Source organism: Cygnus olor, chromosome 13, assembly GCF_009769625.2.
Source record: "Cygnus olor isolate bCygOlo1 chromosome 13, bCygOlo1.pri.v2, whole genome shotgun sequence".
Taxonomy (NCBI): domain Eukaryota; kingdom Metazoa; phylum Chordata; class Aves; order Anseriformes; family Anatidae; genus Cygnus; species Cygnus olor.
Genome location: NC_049181.1, coordinates 4,683,256 through 4,709,887, shown reverse-complemented (window position 1 = coordinate 4,709,887; position 26,632 = coordinate 4,683,256). Strand labels below are relative to the sequence as shown.

Genomic DNA, 26,632 nt, shown 5'->3' with positions numbered 1-26,632 from the left:
TGAGCAGACAATGGAAGAACCTTTTTGGCTCAGAGGAGCTATACTGGAGTCCCTGTTCTCAATTGAAAAATCACTTGGATCAGGCCTCCAGAGATGCTGAAACAGCACCACCCTCCTCGGAGTTATGAGAGTTCAGCAAGATGAATAAATTAGGAAAAGGCTTTTCTAACACGCAACTGAAATTAACACATTCAAATACCTTTAATACAAAATACTCAAATCTCAAAAGCTACACATTTTCCACTGCTGTCTTAGAAGTAAGAAATTCTAGTGTGTTTTCCTCAATTTATCAGTTAATGCAGCTAAGCAAAAGATGAATGTTTTAGAGCATATAGCAATATGAACTACCATACAAAACTGTGTTGTTAAGGGGAATAAAGTAAAATAACCAACCTGTTCTGTAATTTTTAGTCATATGATGCGTAGTGTGCATAAAGAGTTTTTTTAAGAACATTTCGATATCACTGTAGTGGTAATAAAAGAAAGCCCACAGGAGAAAATTCAAAACCTCAACTGGAGCAAAAAGTCTAGCAGACTTCGTCATGCTGAGGATATGTTCCCAAACAATAATATTAAAATATATTATCAATGATATAACAAACTCTTTAGAAATATTGTTTCTTTAATGACTGATTCCTTCACCAATTAAAACTTGACTACAAAACTATTTTCATTGAATACTCTGTGATATTCACGAAGAAAAAGCAGCAAACAAACAGCAAAGTTTTATTATTAATGATTTTTTTTTTTCAGAACATGGATGGAAATTAGATTCAATTTCCAGTGACTTACAGCCTTTCTATAGTGTCTTGTAGGTCCTCATTTTAATTTAATTTTAAATTAAGGAGTCTTTAGACATTTCCTATGCTGTACTTAATTTCTGAGAAGCTAGTATCTGGTTTATCAAGCATAGCAGCTAAAAAGTGAGAGGAATTATACTGATGCTTCCAATTTTCCCCTAGCTTTGCCTGTTGACTGCGTCATTCTACCAGATTTAAGTAGTCCAGTACTTTTCTAGTCTGAAAATGGCACTGAAGCTCTCAGAGGAAAATCCTTGCCTGCTTTTGAGGGACCTTGAAGTAAAGCTGTGCCCAAATGAAGGCTGCAATTCCAGACTCCATTAATATTAAGAACCACTTATCAGATCCTGTAAAGCTTTATTGCTTTCCACCTGGCCTAGATTACTTCAATTCTTGAGCATACAATACTACAGAGGACAGTATCGTAACCCCTCTGTCTCACAGAGCTGCACAACGTACTGTAGTAATGCAGGAAGTGCCATACTGCCATCTGCAGTCAGGAATACCCACCAGTGAAATAATTCTCTGCTCCATTTCCTTACAGCCAGTAATCACTTTAATTATTTCCCGTTAACACTGATGGATCTCAAATTGTTTACATTTCAGTGCCCGGATCAAACACAACCTTTCAAACTTTTAATCCTTGCAGAGAAAGTTATTATGCAGTGCTTAGAGGTAGAGCTATATGAATGGAAAAGCACGAAGTGAAGGAGAAAGAGAGAACCTTAAAATTTCCATTACCTGTCTGGTGTGAATGGGGCCTGGGGTCTTGAAGCCTCCTTGACAGCTGCATTCGGAAACACTGTAAGGGTCCGAGCTGCTTGATGAGCACTTGGAGAGTGAGTCACAGCCCACCACAAAGGTGTTATCTAGAGGCAGTTCCTGAATGACATGGTGCTTCTTGGGGGGTACAGGAGTCTCAGGTTTAATTTGAAAGGTAGGCTGTGGAGAAGCAGACTTGTAGTGCTTTGCCAAATCTGGGCTATCAGGTTTAAATGTGGTTGGTGTGGTGGCCCAGTTATATTTTCCCATAGTCTGTTCTTCTAGCTCTACAGGAATGTCTAAAGTGCCATTTATGTGCTCATGGCCAGGATCATCAGGCTTAGATTCTTCAATAGTCACAAAGTTGAGGAGGAGACTTTTTGGAGAGCGTTTCTTCTTCTTCTTCTTCTTCTTGATCTGCCTATTCTCTTGGTTTGGGGAAACCCATTCACCACTCTGCTTGTTTTTTTGGACAACTTTGTGCCTGGGCGTCTGGCGGCACCGTACTAAAGCAGTAACAAAAATTACCAGAATAACTGTCATTGTTCCTGCAATAATCGCTATTATGATCTTGACATAATCATTGGTTTGTGGGGTTATCTCACCATCCCCAATGTTCTGGCCAACTGGAGTTTCCATATTCCTGCGCACTAGCTCTTGTACATAGGAACTATTGGTGACTGTCTCATTCACAAACAAATGCACAAGAGCTATAGTATAAAGAGACTCCGGCTGTCCTAGGTCATTGACTTTTATCACCAGTCTGTGCAAGCCATGATCTGATGTAATTACCTTCTCTTTCAAAGTAATATTGCCTGTTAATTGGTCAATTGTAAACAAGCCCCTTGAGTTCCCACCTATGATGCTGTAACGGAGCTCTGCATTCATGCCTGTGTCATTGTCAACTGCAAAGACTTTAGTAACTACAGACCCTGGACTGGATGATGTTGGAACCAACTCATATGAATAATTAGATGAAGGAATAACAAAAACAGGCCTGTTGTCATTTACATCAACAACATTGATGGTCACTTTGGCAGTTGAGGAACGCTGCTGTCTTCCTCCATCCACAGCTTTCACCTGAAAAGTATATGACCCCTGCTGTTCCCTATCAAAGGTAATGTTAGGCCTTATTACACCAGTAAGTGGATCTATAATGAAATTATCTCTACCATTTAATATAGAGAGAGTGACCGCAGCATTTTCTCCAGCGTCAGCATCTGTTACTGTGATAAGCCCTACTGTGCCATACATGGGTAAGTTTTCTGGCACATAGAAATTATATTCATTATGTGTGAAAGCAGGGCTGTTATCATTCTGGTCCAGGACCGACACTGTCACAGTAGCATTGGTCTGCAAGGGTGGCATCCCATTATCCTTAGCCAGTACAGTGAAGGAGTATCTGTCTTGCTTTTCTCTGTCCAACTTCCTGACTGCTGTCAGAATGCCTGTACGGCGGTCAAGGTTGAAAATGGGGGGTGCATCAGAACCCAGAATATAGCTGATCTCAGCATTGCGCCCACTGTCGGCATCTGTAGCACTTATCTTGGTTAGCTGAGTACCTGGAGCATTGTTTTCAGGGATGGAAAGACCTATAATAGGCTGTGTAAAAACTGGGGCATTGTCATTTTCATCTTTAATTTTGATCAGGAGCATTGCAGACTGGTTTAAGGGAGGTTTCCCTGAATCTGAAGCCACTATTTTAATAGCATATTCCCGTGTTGCTTCATAATCTAGAAATGTGGCTGTTTCCAGGAGAAACTGATTATCAAACACTGGCTTCAGCCTAAAAGGGACATCATGATCTGTAAAACAAGTAACCTTTCCATTCAGATCAGCATCCTTGTCCATTACTGTTATCAATGCAATTTTTGTATTAAGTGGAGCTTTCTCAGACAAAAGCACCGTCCCATTCACTGGATTGATGATGTATCTTGTGTCTATTGATGGGACATTGTCATTAATATCTGTGACATTAACAGTCACTGTTGCTCTTGATGGAGTTGAACTGCCATCACTTGCCAAAACAGTTAATTTGTGTACAGGAGATTCCTCTCTGTCTAGCGGTTCTCTTATGGTGATAAGACCAGTGGCATTATCAATGGCAAACAGCCTTTTGGCCAAACTGGAGATCTGATTGCTGAAATAGAAGTGGATTTGTGCATTTGAGCCCAGGTCTGCATCAGTGGCATGGAGCTGAGAAACAGAGGTGCCTACTGGAGCATTTTCTGGAATACTAACTTCAATGTCATTTTCTTTGAAGACTGGGCGATTATCATTCACATCAGTCACTGTGACTTGCAGGATGGCGGTGCTAGATCTTGGAGGGCTTCCACCATCTTCAACTTTAATCTTCATCACATAGGTATCCTTCTGCTCCCTATCCAGGATCTGCTGGACAATCAGTTGAGGCCACTTATCTCCCTCAGGTGTCTCAATTATATCAAGACCAAACACATTTTGACCCTACAAGACACAGAAAGAATATACTTTAGCACAGCAGTATAATTATGCAGAGAATAATCTCATTAATGTTTTGAAATCGTCATGAAACATATATATGGGGGGTGGAGGTATATAGGAATACACATTTGTGTATTTACTGCTAGTTTGCAATATCCAATTATGCTTTAAGACCAGGAGCCTTAAGAAAGCTTCAGAGCAAACACATGAAGAAACCAATAATTTGGAATAACAGGGGTTTTGTGTTTGATTGTTTTGGGGGCAGGGGCACACAATATATTGCTTTTTGTTGTTGTCTTTGTTTTTTTTTTTAATCAATTGCTCTCTTTCTACAGAAAAAAATAAAATAAAATAAGTTAGAATTCTGGACAGATGTAATTTGCTTTCTGTACCGTACCAGTGAGTGTTAAGAAGAGGAATGTAGCCAAAGTTCAACCATGTCCAAAGGCAAGGTAGTATGCATACACTGGATGATCTAATCCAATCCTCAATTTCAAGGAAAACAACAAAGATAAAGGGACTATTTCACAGTTCATGGAACAACTCTGGACATGATCTGAAATCCCTAGCATACAAAGCAAAAAAGCAAAAACCACCACCCACATCACCGAAGAGGGGCTCACTACACAATTCAGTCATTAGATTGTTCAGACAAAACTAAACCATAACAGCTTATTAGAAATACATAAATTCCTTAAAATTATTCCTTTCTTCATCATGATTTATTTTCTATTTGTAGTGAAAATTACAATCCAAGTGAGAAGAGAAGATATATTTTCATTTTAAAAGATATCACAGAACTATGACATTCACTTCGAAAATAATCACTTCTTTTCACGGGGATTGCTGAATACATAACATCCCTGGAATAGCAAATGCTATATGTATTGCACAAACATGGCTTCCTTTAAAAACCCTTGTGTTGACAGAGTATGCTAATACAAAAATTGGAATCTAGAACTAGATTCCCTCCTCTGCTGTGTCTTCAGATGAGCAGAGATTAAGAATATCGCAATTATCCTCTTTTCTATTCTCCCATCACTCAACCTTCAGAAGAAGAAAGGATGTAAAGGCAGTTTTGCAGCCATGTTTTCCATAAGGGCAGAGCTAAAACACAGATCATTAAAGCTGAGTGTACAGGATAAACAGGAGAAGAAAGCATTGATAAAAATGCTGAGTAATTAGGATTTTCTTTGTATGTGTCATTCTTGCAACAACTACTTCTAGCCTCGTTCTTTCTGCATTTATTGTGCTTGTCTCTCACCTTTAGTCCTAATTATGTGTGTTCTGAACTGATTTGAGACACTTCAGACCAAAGGGAAAGAAAGTGTTCCCAATATGCAAGTTTCCTTATTTCTCATTGTTGTTAAAAGATTTGTATTCACTGCATCTTGTTACCCACCATTAAATGAATGCATTTGTAGGTCTAATTCTGTGTAAGGCTGTACTCTTTCATTGATGTGTTTTCTCCAAGCCAGAATTTGACCTTACATAAGGAATCATTTCTTTCATGGAAAAGAACAATTCATCCACATTTCAAACATTCCTGTGCCACTTGCACAGCCTTTGTAACAACATTACGTTGCAACTAGGGACAGTCTAAAGTGAACTGGAATACATTTTGAAACAATTAAAAAAAATACAACTTTGGCTTCTTCAACAGAAGACATGAAAAGATTATTCTTACAAGAAGTGTAAGATTTACATTTTGAACCAATTAGGTTAATTTTTCGAATGGTAATTCTACACTGATCTCTTCAAGAAGGCAAAGTGTGGGTTTCCTCTTCATCTTCAATCTGGCTAGAAGTTAGTTGAAATAAATTGCAGAACTACTCAGAAATGATGAATTACATATTCTATAGTTTAACATAGATTTCCAGAAAAATATAACAGAAGCTGGAGAAAAGGAAAAAAAAAAAAAAAGTCAGCTATCTTTTCCTTCTTTATTTGTACACAACTTGACAGATGGGCACTGATTATTCTGTCATTAGATCCCACAACTACAACAAACACTTCATATAGACCTTCAATACACGCAGCTATACATATGCATACACATTTCTGCTTTTCTTTTAACTATGAGAAAGATATTTTTAATTATAGCATATGACTTGATATAAAATATATAGCTTCAATTCTCCATTACCAGCAGTAAGCTACTGGAGAAACAGAAAAGAATGCAAAGAGCTCTTCCAGGTCAATTATTACCACTTGATTAATTTTTCTATATGGAAAAAGACGGTATTCAAGATAATTTCTTACTATTCATTAGAGGATTATACATCTTTTTAAAGCACTGAAATAAAGAGAAAGTTACAAAAATTATGCCTTTTCCTAATTTAGGCAAATCTGCTTCACGTTGTTTAAGGGATAAGATTAGGTATGGTGTTATGCTGCATTTTAACAACTGCATTTTCTAAGAGAGAATTCTTCCACTCTAAACAGTCCTCAAAATGATGAAACGTTCAGGAAACAAATTTTGAAGATTACAAATATCTAATTCTCTCCTGCATGAGCAAAAAATTGAGAGTTAAAAAGCCTGAGAGAAACGTGAAGGAAAACCTTCAGGATTGTTTTGATCTATCATCATCAAAACATCGGTGAAGTCAGTATTTCCTATAGGGATAGATTGTTATTTGGACTGAAGTATACCTCAGTCACCACATTATCCCAGTGATCTGAAGGTTTCATTCACACTAGGAAGGCTATGTGTCCTGAGAAGTAGTATAATAGGTAATTAAGATTTATATAGTACCCTTCACCATTAAATTAATTGATAAAAAAAAAATCCGTCACTTTGTCTTCATAACTATAGCAAGACGGGAGTGAGAAATAAAAAAATGTTAACTTTTTAAATCTAAAAAGACAGTTCAAGCAATGTAACCTAGCTATCTGAGGCAGAACAAAGCTATGCCCATCTCAGAGCCAACACTAGCTTTAAGAGGCTCTGAGCCCTAATCACAAGATTCTTTATCAGAGCTATAACCAGTTCTGTTACCTTATTCAATTTTTATAACAATCCTTTCAGAGTATTCATGCATAAAATAATCTCTAAAATGATGAAACTGGCATATTTGTTGAACTCTGCCTGCTGTATATTTACCTGGTCATTCGTAATGGATCCAAATGTCCTTTTCGGAGCTGTTTTGGGCTGCCAAGTAAATAAAAAATGAGAGAGTTTTTAAAAAAATGGAACATTTAGGTAGGTTAATAAATACATAAACAATGAAACATGGACACCTAACATAATAATCTATAGAGCTAGAAGTGTTACAGACAGGACTGCATGTAGCAAGGTGCACCTAAAGCCTACACATAAACTTGCCTTATACACATTGAGGTATCACAGTCTCTTATCAATCACAGTCTCTTATCACAATATTTCACAAAATCCATGGGATGCTGACTACATTTGCATTGCAATGAATGTTCTTTCAGTCCAGAAATTGGAAAGTGGGCTTCATCTTCAAGAGAAATAGGAAAAAGAGCAGCTACAGTGGTATGGTCTGTTGTGTCCAAAACATCTCATACACTTACACATATAAGTTGATAGAACATAGTAATTTCTCAAACAAATAGGGAAAATGGAAGGAAGGGGAAGAATATTGTGCTATATAACCATACAAAAACAGCTAACATAAAAGGTTTTAAAAAAAACAAAACCAAAAAACAACCACAACCTCAGGTTCCCATTTTAATGAATTCCTGAATTACTTGAAAGCAATTACTTTAGAATAAAACCTTTGGCTGAAACACAGTCTTGCATCCAAAGGATCCTAAAATCTTTTAAGCAAGTCCAGAAATTAATGCAGTTGTTTGCCAACTGCTAATTATTTCATATGTAGCAAGACAGAAAACCTTTGCAGTTCTCCTGAAAAATTAAAAGATGGGTCTCAGCCTCTGCTTCCTTGTCTGCTTTTGTCAAGACATATGGAACTGGTACGCAACTACAGTGCTGCGTTATCAAAGGAAAGATTATAGTAGCAGAGTTTCAATTTCTAATTCATAAAACTAGACAACAGCTATACAATGGACAATATTATTAAAAAAAGGTGAAAATTAAACTTGCATTTTCTTTCACAGCTGACACTTTGAATGTGAAAATGTGAATTCCCAAAGCCAAGCTAAAACCCTAAACCCAAAATATTCTACATGATAGGCAATAACGGATACAAATTCCTATAACTGGTGCCTATTACTACACTCAGAGCTATAATATCCTAAGTATTGAGGCTCTAATAAAGGTCCTTTGTCTGTGAATACTTCACAGTGTACAGTTAACGTGTTCATGCATTCTAGAATATTAAAGCCTGTTAGACAGCTGTTTTGTTTCAAGGGTGCTGAGTTAATACACCTATCAGCACACAGTTTACAGAAAGGTTACTTATGTGTGTGTAATTAATGCAGTTGGTTACCTTGTCAATTGAGTGACAGTACCTCAAAAGAGAAAATAAAATTGCAAAGATAAGAAAATTGTACAATGCACAAACGCTGCAGATGCAAAGTTGCTTACACATTTGAAACACTAGCTCTTTGTCAGAACAACTACAGACTTTTAATTTGTGGGTCAAGATTCCTATGAGTTCTGTTCATGTTTTTCTATCACTATTACACTCTGTTTCAAATAAACGTAAATGACTGCTTTAGTCACGTAATTCTCTAATGCATCGCTGTGCTTTTGGTGGTAACAGGCAACAGTTCTGAACCGCTGTTCAGAACAGCTCTAAATCACCACCTCATTTCACTCCGACAGCCAAGCAATGTATCTTAGGCTCCTAATCCCACATTTTAGAGCTCTCAGATGAATGCTGACTGGGTGTTGGAGCAGTGTGAATCCCCAATGCCCTCCTATTCACTACCTGCTCTATAACCATATCAGTACTCTCAGGCAGAAGGGGATTCAAACTGACAGCCACTTGTATAAAAGAAAACAGAAACAACTGAGATGTTTCTGAAAATTCCTTTACCCTCAAGCAGAGACTGTCCAGGATCCTCAGCTTCTGGTAATTTCAGTGGGAACTGAAGGTGATGGACGCATACACATTTGGCTCATGACAAATGGAAGGAAAAAAAAAAAAAAAAAAAAAAAAAAAAAACTCTGATAGGTTGACTTGTTAAAAAGTACAAATGTTTGCAAACTAATGTTCATTAAATTATTTTGTTTCCTCTTATCCACCCTAAAAAATATTTCAGCTAAGAAAAAGTATATGATTTCTTTAAACGGATGGCATCTTCAAACCCATATCCTAACCTTTTACCGGGAAGTTACTTAGCAAGAGTATCTTACTTGATCTGAGGCCCATTTAAACTGAAGTTCACCAGCGAGTAAAACCACTGTTATCTTCCTTTTATGTTAACACTTTTAGGACAAAGTGTTGAGAGAAATTTTTGTCTGAATGGCATGAATATCTCACACACACACCTCTCTTCTGAAATCCAGAAACACTAAGAAAATAACTTAATAAAATAATATCTTCTCTGGATTTTCATCACGAGGACATTCTTTCACATGCAGAGTCCATACTTTCATGTCTGTTATCACTGCGTTATGAACTTTGACATTAAAAGACACAATCTCAATGCAGAAAATTTACAATTAATGTGGGCAAAATGTAATAGAATGACAAATAACCTAATATAATAGAGATCTTTTATTCCTTTTTGATTAGATTTCTCAACAGTTAGGTTCTCCCAACACTCACAAACACTTTTTTTACAGATTGTAAGCCTGGTGCAGACACTGCTAAAATGAACATGATAGTTAGCATATCTCAAGGCCTCCACCCTCTGCAGGGTTTTGTAAAACTCAGAAGAGAAAGTTTGTGTGGGACATATAACTACCACAGCATCTGTTTTTTGCTTTTGAAATAAATGAAGATGTGCTTTTCCAAATCATGAAAGCTTATCCTTTTTGCACTACGAGAAAATAACAGTGGAACTACCATTTTAAACTAGCAAAGTGTGTAATATAACACAAATGCAAGATGCCCCTTCACTGCACACTGGAAGTTAATAAATAATACTGCAATTTCAGATTAATAAATCAGAAAGAGTTGCTCAGAAGATATACAGAGTGCCAGTAAGTACTAAAAATAGTTCCAGAGAGATTGAATTCTTCAATACTCCAGAAGTATCTTACGGTGTCTTCACCATACTGATCAGGAGATGCTGGGGATAAACCAAAAATGTATTTTCTGGTGTTGGATTTATCAGAAAGCCAACTCATCATCTTCCTTCTCCCATATTTCTGACTCCTATTTATGTGATTCAATAGAACAAAAGAAAAAGAAAAAAGGAAGATGCATTTTCTTACTGTACAGTAGTCATTGCACCTTGAAACCCAGTTCTGAAATCTTGTGATACCTGTGTATATTGAGGATTCCAGTATATAAACTGTCGTGACTTTCTGTTTAAGTTATATTCCTAAAAATGCCTCCCTCTTAGTTGTTTGGGATCCAAAATCTTACGATTGAAAGTGTATTTGATACACACTTTTAGAAGTAATCATATGCAATAATATTTTTTTTCTTATAAAAATCAAATTCCGATTTCATTCTAATTCTTACTTCCAACGCAAATCATTACAACTATATAAGGAGAGGAGTAATTTAGTATTTTATTACAGTGATACATAGAGAGGAGTAGTTTTTAAAGTCTTCCAGGAAAGCTACACCTACAACTTATCTAATACATTTTAAACTTGTCCTCCACATACCTGTCATTAATTTGAATACACACGTTATTTCTCAGACTTAAAATCAGTGACGAAGTTATTAACGCAGTAGTCTAAAGAACCAAATCCACTGCTGAATTACACATTGTAAGTCTATCTACCTGCTGTCATGTTAAATTTTAGTTGATGTAATTGATTTGCAAGAAAGGTAATAATATTCAGACTGTTAAAATGGCATGTTTAAAAGGGAAACACCAAACACCTAACATGCCATTCCATTTTTGCTGCTCTGTTTTTGATCACTACTAACGGTTAAATCTTGAATATACACTGAATGTACAACTTTTAAGCATGAAAATCAGAAGGGAACTATAATATCCACCTCCTGTTGCAAAGATCTAGATTAGTCCAACCAGGTAACATATATTCTCTAATAAATTGTAAACCATCGAAACTTCGGGGCTGAGACAAGCTCTCGCACAGTTCCTGGGTAAAGTTGCATGAAGCAGTTCATCTTACAGCCTATCATTCACTTTGCTGGTATCTCCGCAGGAAAAGTAACCTGAGAATAAACCAAGCAGCTGAAGTGTTACTACTTCAATATGACAGCAATGTGACTGGCCTCAGACAGACTGTACTATTCCAGAAGAAGCAAATGAAGCGAAGATCGTTCAAGCTAATTCTGCCCAGCAACAACCTGTAATCCAAGTAAGAGAAAAGGCAAGCTTTCACTGGTCTGGGTCAGCTCAAAGTTCTTTCCTGAGCTCAATTCAGTGCCCTAAGACAAATGTTTCCAAACAACATTAGGCACACTGTTTGTGATACAGTAAAACCTTTTAACATGCACCCAGAAACTGGACCTGGTGCTCCTTCCTTAGTGGAAAATACCAGGTTTTTGGCAGCCAACACCATCGCAACCACCAGTGTGGCAGCGTGGCATTGCTAACAAGCCAGAACCGGGAGCCTTCCCTGCGCTCCTCACACCTACTCCCCTGCAATGGTAACTTCAACTTACAGAGCCATCACAGCACGAACAGGTGCTCTGAATTCTTCAAGAAGTTCAAGCTTCTATATTCTAAAAAGACGGTGGTGTAAACAACTGAATCTACCAAACCCAAACTACTAAAATAAAACAACCTAAAGTTAAGCAAAATTGTAAGTTAATGAAGTTAATCAAGTGTGCAGCTCTGACTAGACATAGACATGCACCGTACTGTTCTACAGACTGACCACCAACATGGAAAAGGAAACACGCCTCAAACTCTCCTTAAACAATTTTGAGCTTTGACACAAGGACTTAGTTTAGACCTCGATTTTTACACTTGCTTAATTTCTACTTCTTTAAAATAAAGCGTTTAATGTATTGTTATGATTCTTGTGTATTAAGCTATTAAGCTGTGAACAAGAGTTCAATTTCTCACGTTTATGTATCAGTGAGTTAAATGAACAGTCCACTGTAACTTTTGTTAGACATATTACTATTCGTAAAACACCTAGGAAATTCTACCAACTACTATGTGTCATCACGTAGACATCAAATTCAAAGATACTGAAATAAAACAAAACAAGGAAAAAAAATGGGATTGTATCAATTATTTTAATTATTGCACAGAAATCTACATGACCGCTCAGTACAACAAAACAGTTTTCAGTTGTTATATGGAATGACAGCTTAGAGCATCATAAGGTAGCACTATTTGTTACGCATCCTACCTACAGAGTTAAAATTCCACTTCTACCCTCAATTAACTTTACTGTTACTGTACAAGAGGCCTGCTGTGGGTATATGTGGATGAATCCATTGTAAAATGTAAAATTAAATGAAAACTGTTCTGAAATTCAGCATTATGGCTTCCAACAAAACAGCAAATCCTAGAGTAAATTACTGAAAGCGAGTATGATAGCTAAAAGGACAGAGCTTCCAGGAGGGCTAAGCTTTATTAAAGTTTTTCTTTATCGTGCTCTTAGGCACAACCTGATTTGTTCCAACAGCTGCCCAGAAGGAAAAGCCAACCGATCGCTCCAGAGGAATACGCGTATTTACATCTCTCTTTGCATTTAGTTTTTAGTCCATTCAGAGGCAGGCAGCACACAGCACTACAGCAAGAGCTTGTATTAAAGCTTGGAAGATTAAATGAATCTTCCTTTACCTAGCAAGGCCACTCTCAGGTCAAGTGAATATCACTCATATCGCATAAGGAAACTGAGGCACGGAAAGCAGAAGTGACTCATTCAGAACTACTCTGCAAGCCGGTAACAAATCCACAATGAATCTCCCAGTTCAGTGACCCTCACAAATCAATCACATCAGAGCACAAAATATATGATTTATAGAAAATACCATGAAAGTACAAATACTGCTGTTTTAGATACCATTACAGAATGAGAACAGGATTTCAGTCTCTTAGAAAACTGCCTAGGCAACCTTAAAGAAGACACCACTATTTCTCATACAATCCTGCTCTAAATAACAAAACAAAACAAAACAAAAAACTTGATTTAAATTGCTTGTTTTATTCTCTCTGGTTAGTAAGAAAGACAGATGATAAAAATGATCATTTATGGAAGTCATGAACTTTGTAAATAAGCACTGTGCACCCATATATCACACTGCTAAAAGACAGGCCATTAGAATGGTTTGTGTCCTTTTCATTTTTCATTCAAACTCTTTCAATGTTTTTTATTTGTTTCTTCTGTTTGTATGATTGAAGTGCACGCACCTTTGCCTTTTAGGACCCCACCCTCACAAGCAACCCTGAAAGCAAAGATCATCACAGAAACAGAAAAAAAACTCTATTCCTGTTCATGCTGTCTACTGCAGTCTTATTTAGTACTTAACAAAACCAATTGTGCTGGTAGAGACAACTATTTGAGACTGAAAATGGAGAAAAGGAAAGACGAAACGAATAAAAATCCATCTAAGCTTCTGATGTGAAGGTATACGGCAAAGGTCACAAAGCTGTAACAAGACACTTCGAAATCTGAGTAATAATACAAACAAAAGCCTCAGAAGCAGAGATCAAACATACACTAACAAGTTTATTTCTTTAACTTGGTTAAAGGCCCAGTTGGTCAGCCAACATGTTTGCCAAGAACTCTGGGTGATGCTGGCAGGTCCAGCCTTAAATTATTCAATTATTCAAATTATTATTTTTTAAGTGAGCACAAGACAACTACTGGGTTACTTCAGAGGTTAAAAATAACTAAGGATAATGTAAAATCCTACGTAAAATTAGCAATACTTCAAGGAACTGATTCATGTTCTGATATTTTACAAGCAAAGCAGGTATCTTGGATATTCAGCCTGGATGAATATCTCATTTATGTGAAACAATAAAAGGTGTGCAACACTGATAGAAAGAAGGGGAGTTCTATCACTCATTTACGGTCAATTTATATGACTGATTTTCGAATTACGGTATTCACACTTTATGTTGGCTTTCCATACGAAGGTCAATTCACCAGTGGTAAATACTAACATAACTGGCAACATATTATTTTTGAAGTTACATGGGAAAGAGGATGGGGAATAAAATGGAAAGCACTACTTGGTTTATACCTTTAAATGTGCTACAACAAATAGGCTTGGAAAGTCCGTAATGGAAATGAGGATGAAAATTATGTGACTGGGTTTAAAATGAATAGAAAAAGTAATCTTAAAGTGAGAAACTCATATAATACCTCATCCTGAAAAGCACAGAGGAACAAGCTGACTCTTAAAAAAAAAAAAAAAAAAAAAAAAGACAATTTTCTTGATAAGGCAAAGAAAAAAAATTACAATAATTTGACTTTGGAACATCAGCAATAACGGAAGCAATAATACACATCACATTAATAGAGCCAGCAATTATAGCACAATGTGAGAAAAATGTGTTTCAATACTGACAGCTGATGACTCAGAATTCTTTCCTTGTACCAATGTTTCTTTTTTGTTTCTTTGAAATTGTCTGAAATGCTCTTTGCTGCATGTCCCAGCTTCAAAAGCTCTACAGGACTTCAGTGTTCAGACCCATTATAGTTCTGGGCCAGGGAATATAAATTACTTTGTAATAAACCTTTCTTTCAGGAATAAAAATAACCATACTAATGCAGTCAAGTGCCACAATCCATGGCTGACAGTGGATTTAAACGTATTCTTTGACAGCTATAAGAATATAATTTTGGACCTATCTTTTTTCCTCACTGTACTTCCTCTTGAAAGGAAGAAAAACATTGCAGACTGTATATTCCAGTTAAAAATGGCAAGAATTATTTATATCTCTATCACTAACAATCCAATATTAGAGAAAGCTAAAAGTAAAATTTAAATCAATAACATCATTATTGGATAAGCTTCTTTAATATTTTAATTTTATATTTCATGACAACTAAAACCAGAAAAAAATTGACAGTTTTGACTGAAAAAAATGTTTTCAAAACATACCTCAAAAAACAGAGGTGATGGGAAAGTGAGTTGGGGCAAAAGAAAAATCTAAAAGTTTGGTGAATATTATAATTCTCCTTTATTTTTTGGTTTCTTTGCTGAGCATTTTGAAAATAGTAGCAACTTTTTGGTCACCTCATACATATGTGTGGAGAAGACTAGTCATGAAATAACTTGGAATTTTTAATAATAGAATTGGAATCATATTAGGATTCATATGAAGCCTGTTGTTAATATAACCAAAGGTTTCTCACGACAGATATCTGAAATATCAGTAAAATTTGTATTGCTGCATCCACAATGAGTAAAAGCAGCAGAAAGTAATCCTCACAAACTGATTGCAAAACTAGAATTACGATGGATTCTAAGAACTTCTACAACCCTTGAAGCAATACAGAGCATAATTAGCTATTTCTCTCCTAAAACTTGCAATAACTACTTTTAATTTGATCAAAAAAGCAATGGTATTCAAACTAAATTGTTCATACTTGGATGGTGCTTGCTTTAGTAATAAGGTTCTAGTTTAGTACAAACATTTTAAGAAAGAAAACTAAAAAAAAAAAAAAAGTCCCATTGGATACAACTGTCACTCCTATCTATCTTTGCACTTTTCAACAATGCAAGGTATCAAAGAGCATCCTAATGCAAATGTTAGCGAAGTATACAGTGGCATCCTTCTTTTCACCTGAATTCCTTGGTGGCAAATTTGGAGTTTATTTCTATATAACATTTTCAAAATTGTTCTCATGTGAAAAACTTTTAAACCCATTCTGTTTTATGGGTTAAACAATCAACAGGAGCTGCTTTTATAACTGATAAAAGCACTTACTCTTCAAAAACTACTGATAAATTTACTTCCTTTATTTTATTCCATACTGTGAGAGTATCAATTTTTCAAAGCTGAATTTCAGCTGTTAGATTCTCATGAGGAAGGCTAATGATAGTAGGTAACAATTAATTTTTTTTTGACTTACATACGTGTTTAAATATAACCCACAGGAAGAACGTGAAATACGTTGAGACAGCATGCACATTTCTGCTGTCGTAACTCACATTAATTTTCCAAGTAGTGATATACTTGTAAGCAAGAAATCTACATGCAATTGTAACAACAGCATACTTTGTACTGATATCCGATTAAAATTGTCATTTTCCTGCTTACATCCAGCAGAAAAGAGGTCGAGTCAAACAAAAAGAACAGTTGCTTACCCTTGGTGACTGAAGAGTGGCAAGCATTTTAAAGCAAGCATGTCACAAACACAAATTAAAGACTCGGGGCAGCTTGTACTAAAATCAAACGAAGTCTTGATCGCTAAGACTCAATCATGGCTTCATACTTAACTTTCAGAAAGATCTTCCTAGTGATTTTTATTGTCTGTCTGCATATTTTATGAAACATTTAGCCACTATCTTTCACAATTAACTGTTGGAAAAACTTCTCTTCAATGACCCTTCAGCATTTTTACAAATATTTTGAGCTTTCCATATTCACATGCTTTAGAGACCCTCACAAGCCTTCAACTCGTTAACTTAAACTTATTTTGAGCTATTAACAATTTATTTCCTCAAAGTAGCTTGGAAGTTACAGCTATCTAAAACAAACAAGCACATTAAAAACACCATACACTGTTGCTTAAAACTTTCAAAGACCTTCAAAAAGTTCACTTAAAAAGCTAACTTTAAAACTTGTAACACGAATGACATTTGGAAAACACTATTTCTTCCATGTATTTTACACCTGCAGTTAATTCAGATATTTCTGATATTAGAAATTTTGGCAACCTGCAAAGATTTTAAATATTCCTAAAAAAATATATATAAAATAAAATAAATTAAGCCAAGTTTGGAAAAAATCAGTTGAACATGAAATATGAATTTACTGATTTTTTTTTTATATATACATTTTCCTCAGAGGTGTGTTACTTTGCCATTGTATGTTAAACATGGCAAAATTCACTATTTGAAGGAGAACAGTTCAATATAACTGCTTAAGAGTAAGCAGCACTTTAAAAAATTTTCCTTGACACTCCTGTTTGCTATTCCAGTATCATACACATATGCAAACTTAACTATAGTTTTACTGAGATACCGGATTTTTCTTTGGTTTTGCTACTGCTTTACTGTGGATTAGTTGAGCGCATTATACATTTTTAATTGACTATTTCTGTCCATATAGATGAAACTGAAGTATTTACACATTTTTTTGGAAGAGTTTAACAGGGATGCAGTACTTATTTCTAAGTGTTCTTACACACTTGGTTTCAAGAGGACTATGTAAGCAAATCCCTAGTCTATTATGCTCAAAAAGCATCACCGTATCTGTGTTAACTAACATACTAATCTGTCTGGACATCAGCAAAAGATAATATTCATGTAAGACAGATGAACTGAAGATCTCCATTTGACAGATTTGTGCCTTCCAGCTTGAGTCTATCATCCTGCCCACACAGAGACGTGCTAAGTTATATATTATTGTTTCGTGACAGCTAGTGTGAAAATCAGAGCCTTGAATGCAAAAAGATACACCAACTTGTCCCTCACCCTAGCTCGCTGAACTTACTGTGCCTGGAAGCAAGACTTTCTCCTCCAGTCTTCAGTCAACCCCCCAAAGGGATGTCAGGACAATGAAGCCTGACAGTTTTACAGTAGTGATGCCATAAACCACCCTAAAGGAGCCTTGTATCAACCAACAAGAAGCAATTACCTTGACTCCTGACTCACTAGAATCAAACTACCACCAGTTGGTAGTACAGATTCACAGCTATAAGAATGCAAATCAGATTATTTTCCCCTTTAAAAATAAAATCCAGTGACTATTTCAAAACAATGTTCATAGGTGATCACTTAACTGTCCAGATCTCTCTAGACAAATTACTACTAGGCAATATTTTTTACTCTACTACAAAACCTTCCCATAAGGATTACACATGTTCATACTCATGTAATAATAAAAATGTGTAAATGGAGGGAGGGCTTTGTAGGAAGGTGGATGTTGAAAAACATAATAAAATAATGAAAATATTGTTTTGATGGAAAGATTAAAGATTGAAGTTAAAAGGCTTTGAGGTAAGGGAGCTAAATAAAGGGAAGTGTTTTTTTGTTTTTTTTTTTAAATAACATTTCCTTACATACCTGAAGTTAAGTAACTGGAAAATGGTGAGAAGCAAATACATCCACTATATTTTCAAGGATAGCGACAGACTTAAGGGATAAGAATACTACTCTCAGATTCTTATAAATCAAATTCCTCCCACAGCCCACCTTCCAACTTTTCCTATGATTACCAATAAAAAATAAGACCAAAATGAAAGTCATTTGTCCCTCTATAAATTTGCAGGGGAGCGTTTCAAGACACTAGGATGTCACATAGCACTCATAAGCATCCTTCAAGTTTCTGCATCTCATTTTATAGCTTACGTCAGCTCACGTCTTGTTATCCACCCACTCAAAAATTTTCACCTAAACTGAAAGCTGGATAAACTCTCTGTTCTATTCTACTCAAAATACGTCTCGTTATTTCAAAATAGGTTTTATATCTTAAGGAAACTGCTAACAGGAAAAGTCTGCACATTGTATTGTCTGCACTTGTATTACAGTGTAGCTTACAGTGGTAACTACCCATGTGAAAAAAATGAAGCTGTGTTATAATATTAAACAAATACATTGATCCTTGGGCAGTGACAGAGAAAGAGTAAGCTGTTTCAGCTCCAACGTATTCCCCATCAGCACTGTAGACTTAACAAAAAAAATTAGTCGTCATAATTCACAGTCTGTCCTAGCAAATCTTTCTCTTCTAAAGGATAGCTAGCAGTTACCATAGAAAGACAACACATCCAACTCCCCGTATTTATTAAATTACAGGCACTAGAGGGTGACCTTAGAGCTTGACTGGAGTGCACATCCAGGACAAAAAATTTCCTAAATCTATCTTAGAGCTAAATCTGTCTTTCTTAAGTCTATCGCCCCTCTATGTGGACAGAAACTCATAACCTTAGCCTAAACTACATTTTGAAGGTGGAAGGAGGAAAAAAAAAAAAATCTTTTTAATCACACATATTGTCTTCATCTTGTATATAAGCACTTTCAAAACTAAGATGGAATTTTTAACAAAACCATTATTTCTCATTATTTTTCAGTTTTAAGTTCAAATACTTAAGTACTATTGGTACATGGGATATATGTATGTGTATAATTGATTTTTTTATTGTAAGCAAATCTTGAAATATTACTAACCATTTAGCTTTGACAGAAGAGAAAAAATTAAAAGTTATTGTAGTTGCTTTGTCAGGAAGTCAAGAAATTTCCTATCTAAATCAAACATTTTCTGAGTATAAAAAAGTCTGTGAAACGAAAATTCTTAGGATTTTGAACAGACATTTTTTATAATTTGGCCATAATTCCTTAGACAATGGCTAGAAAGGGTTGTTAATAAAAAAAATTAATCAGAAAATGCAAAATACTTTGATACTAGTGGGTTCTACAAATGTACAAAGGATTTTTGATAACAGCAGAATAATGTAGTTGGAGCTTACCTCATCTTACTAGTCTCTAACAGCGATTTTCAGTAAGACCTGACAATAGTAACAAAGGTCCATTTACATGGGGAAAAAGCTCCATCCCGGCAGTTTTTGCACAGAAGGCAGATGTTGATAGCAACCACCCCAGGCTTTTTGTGACCTATTTAAAGGGACAATATACCCCTCCATTGTCCTCTCATGCTGGTGAAGCCTACACAGAAGAATCATCTGCATTAATTTCAGCATGATTAGCTGTGGTGTGCTCCCTCATTCAAACACGGTTTGAGAGCAAAGTAAGGGTTGCTGCTTCAGCTTCCATTTAAAGAAATGAAAGCATAAAAAAGGACAGAAGCCAGATGGTTTGAACAACTGATGCTTGGGTCAATGTAGAAGTTCTGGTGAGTGACCGCCTGTGTTAAGGTGTCCCAAAGCGGGGAGGTATCCACAGGTTCTGTTTGTGTCGCTGTGCACTGTGCTCGCAGGGACGTGAACTGTGATTCCCTCCCTTCTCTCCAAGGCACTCAACCGCTAGGTATTGGTATAACATTAAAAGGCAAACAGGCCACAGAGAAGTTTTGCTGCCCTCCTTCATTGTTAGTCTCTTTGTCTATCACATTTGTATCGCTGTTTACGGTATCATTTTTAACAGTGATTTCATAAATCCTACTTTCTGGTCTGAATTAAGTACAAATCTAGTCCCACTCTGTAATTTTGATTTAACTAACTTCCTGGCTTTCATTTTACATAAAATTCATCTCCTTCCATTCTCCATTTTCACAGACAAGCAGTGACATAAGTTACTTGATCCCAAACTCCCGTGAGGCTCAGAAATAACCTTGTTTCAAAAGCAGTCTAAAAATCTGATGAAGATTCGTCATCGCCATCTTCCATGGGTAATGGAATTGACAAACGGTATCAGAAACTGGGGAAAGCTTATACTAAAAGACATCACAAGAGATGATTTACAGTAGCAAGAGGTAACTCCTCATCAGAGGCAAGACTGACGTGTTGTGAGACTGAGTAAGAATCTATTTTGTCAGTTTCCAGAGGTATCAACTGACAGCTACAAAAAGATTATTATATAATTCTAGAAGGAATCCACCAGCTACATCTGATGAGAGGTAAATACAAGAATAATACTCTAACAGGTAGGAGTAATGGAGCTATAGCAGTATCACCAATCGAATTTCCCCCAAGCAGACACAGATTAAAGCAAGCAGCAACCTGATGGAACACAAGTTTAGCTCTCAGCCCTGCCCCTGTAAGTGCAGAGTTCTGCCTTCACTCTAGTCTGCCACTAACTGGGTATTCCTGCAACCATGCACCATGTTGTTTATGTGGTATAGCTGGTCAAAAAGAAACGTTCAGGAATCAATAATACAAATTTAAAATAAGCAAGCAAAGGTGACTTTCCATTACAGTGCTCCACGCTGAAATCCTGTTCGAAAACTGTTCTGAAACAGCTCCCCTTTTTAACAGCTAAGAGAATAAAGAAATGCTTCACATGAAAATTGTTATGGTCAAAGCAGAAGCTTGCGACACTTGTAAATTCTAAGTGTATTAATTGGGTTATACTAAATATTAGCTTACCTTGGACACAAACACATTCTGAAGCAGCGCCATCAATGACAGCGCCTACCTCTAACACTGCGGTGGCATTACCAGACACAATGTGTACACATTTTAGTTGCGTATGTCAGCAATGTGACGACCTGGAAGATGTGAACCAAGGCTTGTAGACCCGTCTAGTTGCACACGGGAGGAGGCCAAGTGACGCAAGAATAAAGAACCAAACATGCAGAAGGGACTGCGAACAGGCCGGGCAGCCTGCCCGATACACAGCAAGGAGGACTCTCAAAACCAAAGCAAGGTAACGAATGTCAGAGGAAACAGCCCCAGTTAGAGGGGCAGAGAGGGGAATGCAAAAGACTACAGATGATCAAGAAAAGATACAGAGGACAAAAGACAAACCTACTTCACTTCCCACTCATCATGGAAGACCTCTGAGGACTGGATCACCTTGGCATTGACAACAAAGGCCTCAGACAAAAAAAAAAAATCTGGAATAAACTATATTTACGTACATATCGTATTACATACAATGCATTCATAAAAATATGTAGTGTTTGTAGATTCATCCTTAATCAGAAGTCACTACTGATTAACATTTCAAATTAAATTCTGCTCTTTCATCCTCCGGTTTTAACATATTACTTCTCTTCGTGAATGTCTTTCTTTTTCCCTATTCTTCCCAGTTTATACTCAACTGAGACAAAATCGCTGCTTTCTTATCTGGCCATTTCTTTCCCTGAACTATGTCACCATCTGTCTTAGCTGCCCCTCCTATCACCTTCTCCTACTATCAGTGTTATGCCATCTTTTCTTCCTATCTAGACTTAGAGCAATTGCTCATTCTGAATGCTTTTTCTTTTATCTTTAAATCATTTCCAACTAAGTTCACTCTCCCTTGCCTTGTTCATAATAAACATTGTTTACCATTTTTCACGTGAACCCTTAAAGTTATCCTGTCTGTTGTCAGCTTTGGGCACCTCAGCAGAGGATTATGATCTTGTATAATGCTGCGCACAATTTCTTTGCCTTTGTTTTCTTCTACTTAAAAGGATTTTTAGAAAGAGGCAGAAGATTCAAATAAAGTCAGTTGCAAAGTAAAAAGACTTTATAATTCGCTAACGATCTATTTTGCAAAAGAAACAGAATACAACAATTACATGAAATCTTTTTTCCATACTAGGAGGGGGGCAGTAACATAAGCACTGAGTAACAGAGTGAGGAAATACTGTAACACGTAAATGTTTTCTTCCGAACAAAATAGAGTTGCTGAAAGTGTGCTAAAGATCTCTAAACTTTTCAGATGTGTTTGTAGTTAGCAAAAACAGGTATGGCAAAAATCTCTTTCTCTTCCTGGAGAATAGGCCTGGCTCCATACCGACTGTAAGTACATTTTAGCTAACCTTTTTTAAAAGTGAAATATAACTGAAGAGCTTCCTCTTTATTGCACAGCCTGTTAATTTGATGTTAATTTCTCTAAAGTACAGCTCAACATATTCTCTCTGTTGCTGTATGCATATTAGAGCATCAGCCTGTGTGCTCCTGTGAAGTGACTTGCCTACCTGATCACCTCCCACTTCTCTGTGGCCCTCCAGGTTCACGGCCCTGCCCACCACCCCGCTATCGGGTGCTTCCCCAGCAGCCCACAACGCTGCCACATCAGCCCTGCTAGATTCACACTGTGCAGTTTTACGCACTGCAGTTTCCTCACTTTTCTGTATGCTGATTATAAAATGAAGGAAAAGGTTAACATGTATCGAAGGCCAGAAGACATGCGAATCTTCACAGTGCACCCCCAAAACCAGCGTGGAATAACAAACGTTCAAGCAGCATTTTGGGAGAAAAGGCAAGCAACATCATTTTTGTGTGTCTGTCACTCTCGCTCCTGGCATTCGGGTTAACCATGAAAGGATTCGCATGCACTACTCTTCCCTTCCTCTTTCATATCCTTATTCTTCCACAGTGATGAATGGATCTTTGTATATATGCTGTGTTCCCTGCCTGCTCACCAGAATCCTTCCCTCCTACCACTTTTTTCTCCTACTCATATGGTCAGTTTTGGCATTAACATCATAAAAACTACTAGGACCTGAATGGAATAATACAGCGATGTTATTATTCCAAATGGTATCTGGCTGTCATAAACTGCTTCTTGGATTCAGAGATACTTTCCAAGCTATTGCTGCCTTAAAAAGACAGTGAATCCATAACTCAAGAATCACCTGACAAGCAGGCATGCAAGAGAAAAATGCAATTAATTCATTTAGGAGATCTGTCTGTAGGGCTGTGAATTTACAAATTTTTTTTCGTTGCAGCACATCTAGCACAAGAATTCACAACTTTCAGTGCGTGTCCTCATCCACATCACCTTTCCTTCCCTTATTATTTGTTAAAAACAGTTTTTCAGCAGAGAAACATAAATAAATGTATAACTGGTTTTATTTTATTATTATTATTATTCAAATACTAAAGTAAATGGGGGGAAAAAAAAAGGGTTATTTGCACCGCTCTCTTTGGCAGACCACCTCATGTCACATTTGATCTTTAGACAAGGCCTTGCACGCTAAACTATTTTTGGTAAAGAGATGTACAGAGCTGTAGGTTGTATTTTAGATGAGCTCCCACTTGTGTGATATTCTTCTGCTGATCTCTTACATTCTGTTTCTGACACAATCCAAAAATGAATAAACACACAACTCAAACACATAAAACAAGGCTGCTGTTGTGGTGACCTAAAATGTTGCTCATTCAATCCCAGGGACTCATGATTTTGCTATTTTTTGTGTTTCTTGTTTTCCTACAATAACAGCATTTTTTCCTTGGATAAATTATCTAACATTTGTCCATGTAGACGGTGTATTATTTTGCCACATTTTGTCTATACCCCTGGCTTTTTTTTTTTTTTAGTATTTTCTACTTCTACTGTTATTTATTTAATATGCTGTTATCCATTCCCTAGATTTTCAGTTAAAATGCCAAATCAGGAAGATGATATCCTGTCGGACACTTTTGGCGATCTACCTAAAATAATGTGTAGGTCTGTCTACTCTCATTGTAACTGAGGCTAAAAACTTTTAAGCACTGAGGTCTTTGCTTAAAAAAGTAAATTCTTTAAAAGTCTTAAATTTCCAGACTACAAAGAGAATGGACAGACCAACATGTTATTTTAAAAAGCTCACCAGAAGTGAGCAGCATGCAGTATTCTGAAAGAGTCTGTCACTACTTGGCCTCTGAACTGCCAAGATCACTTGAGACCATAAGCAATTTAAAGGAGCTAAAACAAGGCAGCATTTTATTTTTATTAAATTGCTAGTAAGTACTGGTATTAGTGAATATTTGCTGTCAAGTCAATCAAGCAATATAATGGCCTGCATATTCTGTATTCTTGCAATCAGTGATGAGGGTATCTGGTTGCTAACTACCCATTAGTTTCCCACTCCAAATCAAGGGAAGTAAAGGCATTTTCAGCTTCCCACGTAGTAACACAACCATTTTAGGATACATTTCTTCCTTGTACTCTCTACGTAAGTAAATTCAAACCTCACACCTTTTCAAACCTTTCCCAGCTGTTGGAACATGCTAACATGTTGTTCTTTTGCTCCTTAATTCCAGAGTTTTTCTGTCATTAGCTAGAAAGGGTAAAAGCTAGAATATGACATATCTGCTCTTACTAGGCCACTGGTACTCTTATCCTTGCATTTAGGCATATCTTGGAGTTTCTCCTACTCAAACATGATGTTTGACCAAACATTACAAAACTACTTTGATAATTGGATTCATTTCCATTCTACCATAACTCGTTGGTACACAGATCAGCTATTCCAGAATAGAAGAGTCTGTCTTGCTGTTTGATGGCTTCTCTATGACAGACAACAAACACATCGCATAATCTTCTAGTGAAGTTCTACTGCTCAAATCTAACAGTCACACAAGAGGGAGACACAAACCCACTGCAATATACTGTTCCGTTCAGGTCTGTCACATTGGTGGTGATCAGAACATATTTTTGGTGGCTCAAGAAGATTGTTAGCCAAAGTTGTACAAATACTTTGCTGGTTGAAAGTTAATGAAGATGTGCATGTTTCACACTGTTACACAGATACACATACATAAACAACTTTCTACAAAGTGAATATAAGATGCACTATAATGCTCTCAGGTTAACATTTCAAGACAGTTATCTACAGTGCACCACTACTACAGTAAACAGCTTCATATTTCTAATGTTTTGATGACAACTGGCAGTATCTGTTGGTCAGCAGTAACACAAAGACAATAACACAGAAGAAAAGAAACCCACCTTAAGAAGTTCATAATGTTGAATACCATTCACACCGATGTCGGGATCAATGGCAGATGGAACAGAATAGCGAGAATTAATTGCTGTGTTTTCAGGTATAGAGATGTTAATAACTGTTGATGGAAAGAGTGGGGCATTGTCATTTATATCCTCTATTAGAAATCTGATCTTGACCAGTCTGAAAACTTCATCAGGCAAAACAGCAACCTCCACCTCATAGAAGCAGCGATTCTCACTAAAGATGCCAGAGCACAGCTTCTCTCGGTCTATGCGGTTGGCAGTTGTGAATATCTCACCAGTGTTCTCCTCCACCCGTACTAACGGTACATCCCCAGTCTTATACACAAGCTTGAACTGTAACGGTGAGGAAAGGGGGACATCTGGGTCCAGCGTTAAGTTAAGATCCTTGAGCAAGTTGCCAATGAGGACATTTTCAGGCAGTTCTTCCCGCACTGTATAATTCTTCTCCTGTGCGCCAGATTGAAATACAATACAGGCTAATAAGACTGCCAAGAGGTAGGTTCCAGACAGCAAGTCCATTTCCAGAATGACTAATGAATATTTGTGGAGAACACCAAGAGTAGCTGGAAAAAGGAAAAGAGAGAAAATATTTTAAAAATTACAGAATATTGTGCTTTTCAAACGATGAAGATATGAAAGGACTACTCTTTCTACAAGAAATAAACTGAACTGATTGAAAACCCAATTAGTAAAATGAGATTTGACTTAACAATCCGTCAGAAAACATAAAATCTCTTGCACATATTTCTACTTCCATCTGCTTCCTAAATACTTGAGGTACGAATCTTAGAACTGGATCAGAGTTAATAAACAAATAAATAAAAACAAAGATAAATCATTATTTCTGTCTCCACCATTAGATTTCTCGTTTCTCCTTAAGAAAACCTCTTCCTTTGAACCCTCTGCCACTTTATCCTCAATTTCTTGTCTCCAAGGAAAAATGTAGGCAAGGAGTTTGCAAGCAACCATCTGCTGAGAACAAGATCTTTTTATACCACTTGCTTAGAGATGGGAAACCAAGAATACTCGTCTTAATTTGCCCCCAAGTTTTGCACTGACAAAATTTCATTATATTTGTTCACCAGATTTCTTTGCTGTTATTTT

The 26,632-nt window shown here is 36.6% G+C and overlaps 1 protein-coding gene across 11 annotated transcripts in view; it reads right to left on the bottom strand.

The window, feature by feature from the left end:
• The window catches only part of PCDH11X (protocadherin 11 X-linked), a 488,057-nt gene that overhangs the window by 409,013 nt on the left and 52,412 nt on the right, over window positions 1–26,632 (bottom strand). For all 11 annotated transcript variants that reach the window (XM_040572066.1, XM_040572067.1, XM_040572064.1 and 8 more), the window contains 3 exons: window positions 25,508–26,091; window positions 7,129–7,176; window positions 1,542–4,028 (listed from right to left, as the gene is read on the bottom strand). In XM_040572066.1, the coding sequence (XP_040428000.1) occupies window positions 1,542–4,028; window positions 7,129–7,176; window positions 25,508–26,047 (3,075 nt within the window). In that variant the 5' untranslated portion in view covers window positions 26,048–26,091. The remainder of the gene's footprint in view (window positions 1–1,541; window positions 4,029–7,128; window positions 7,177–25,507; window positions 26,092–26,632) is intronic.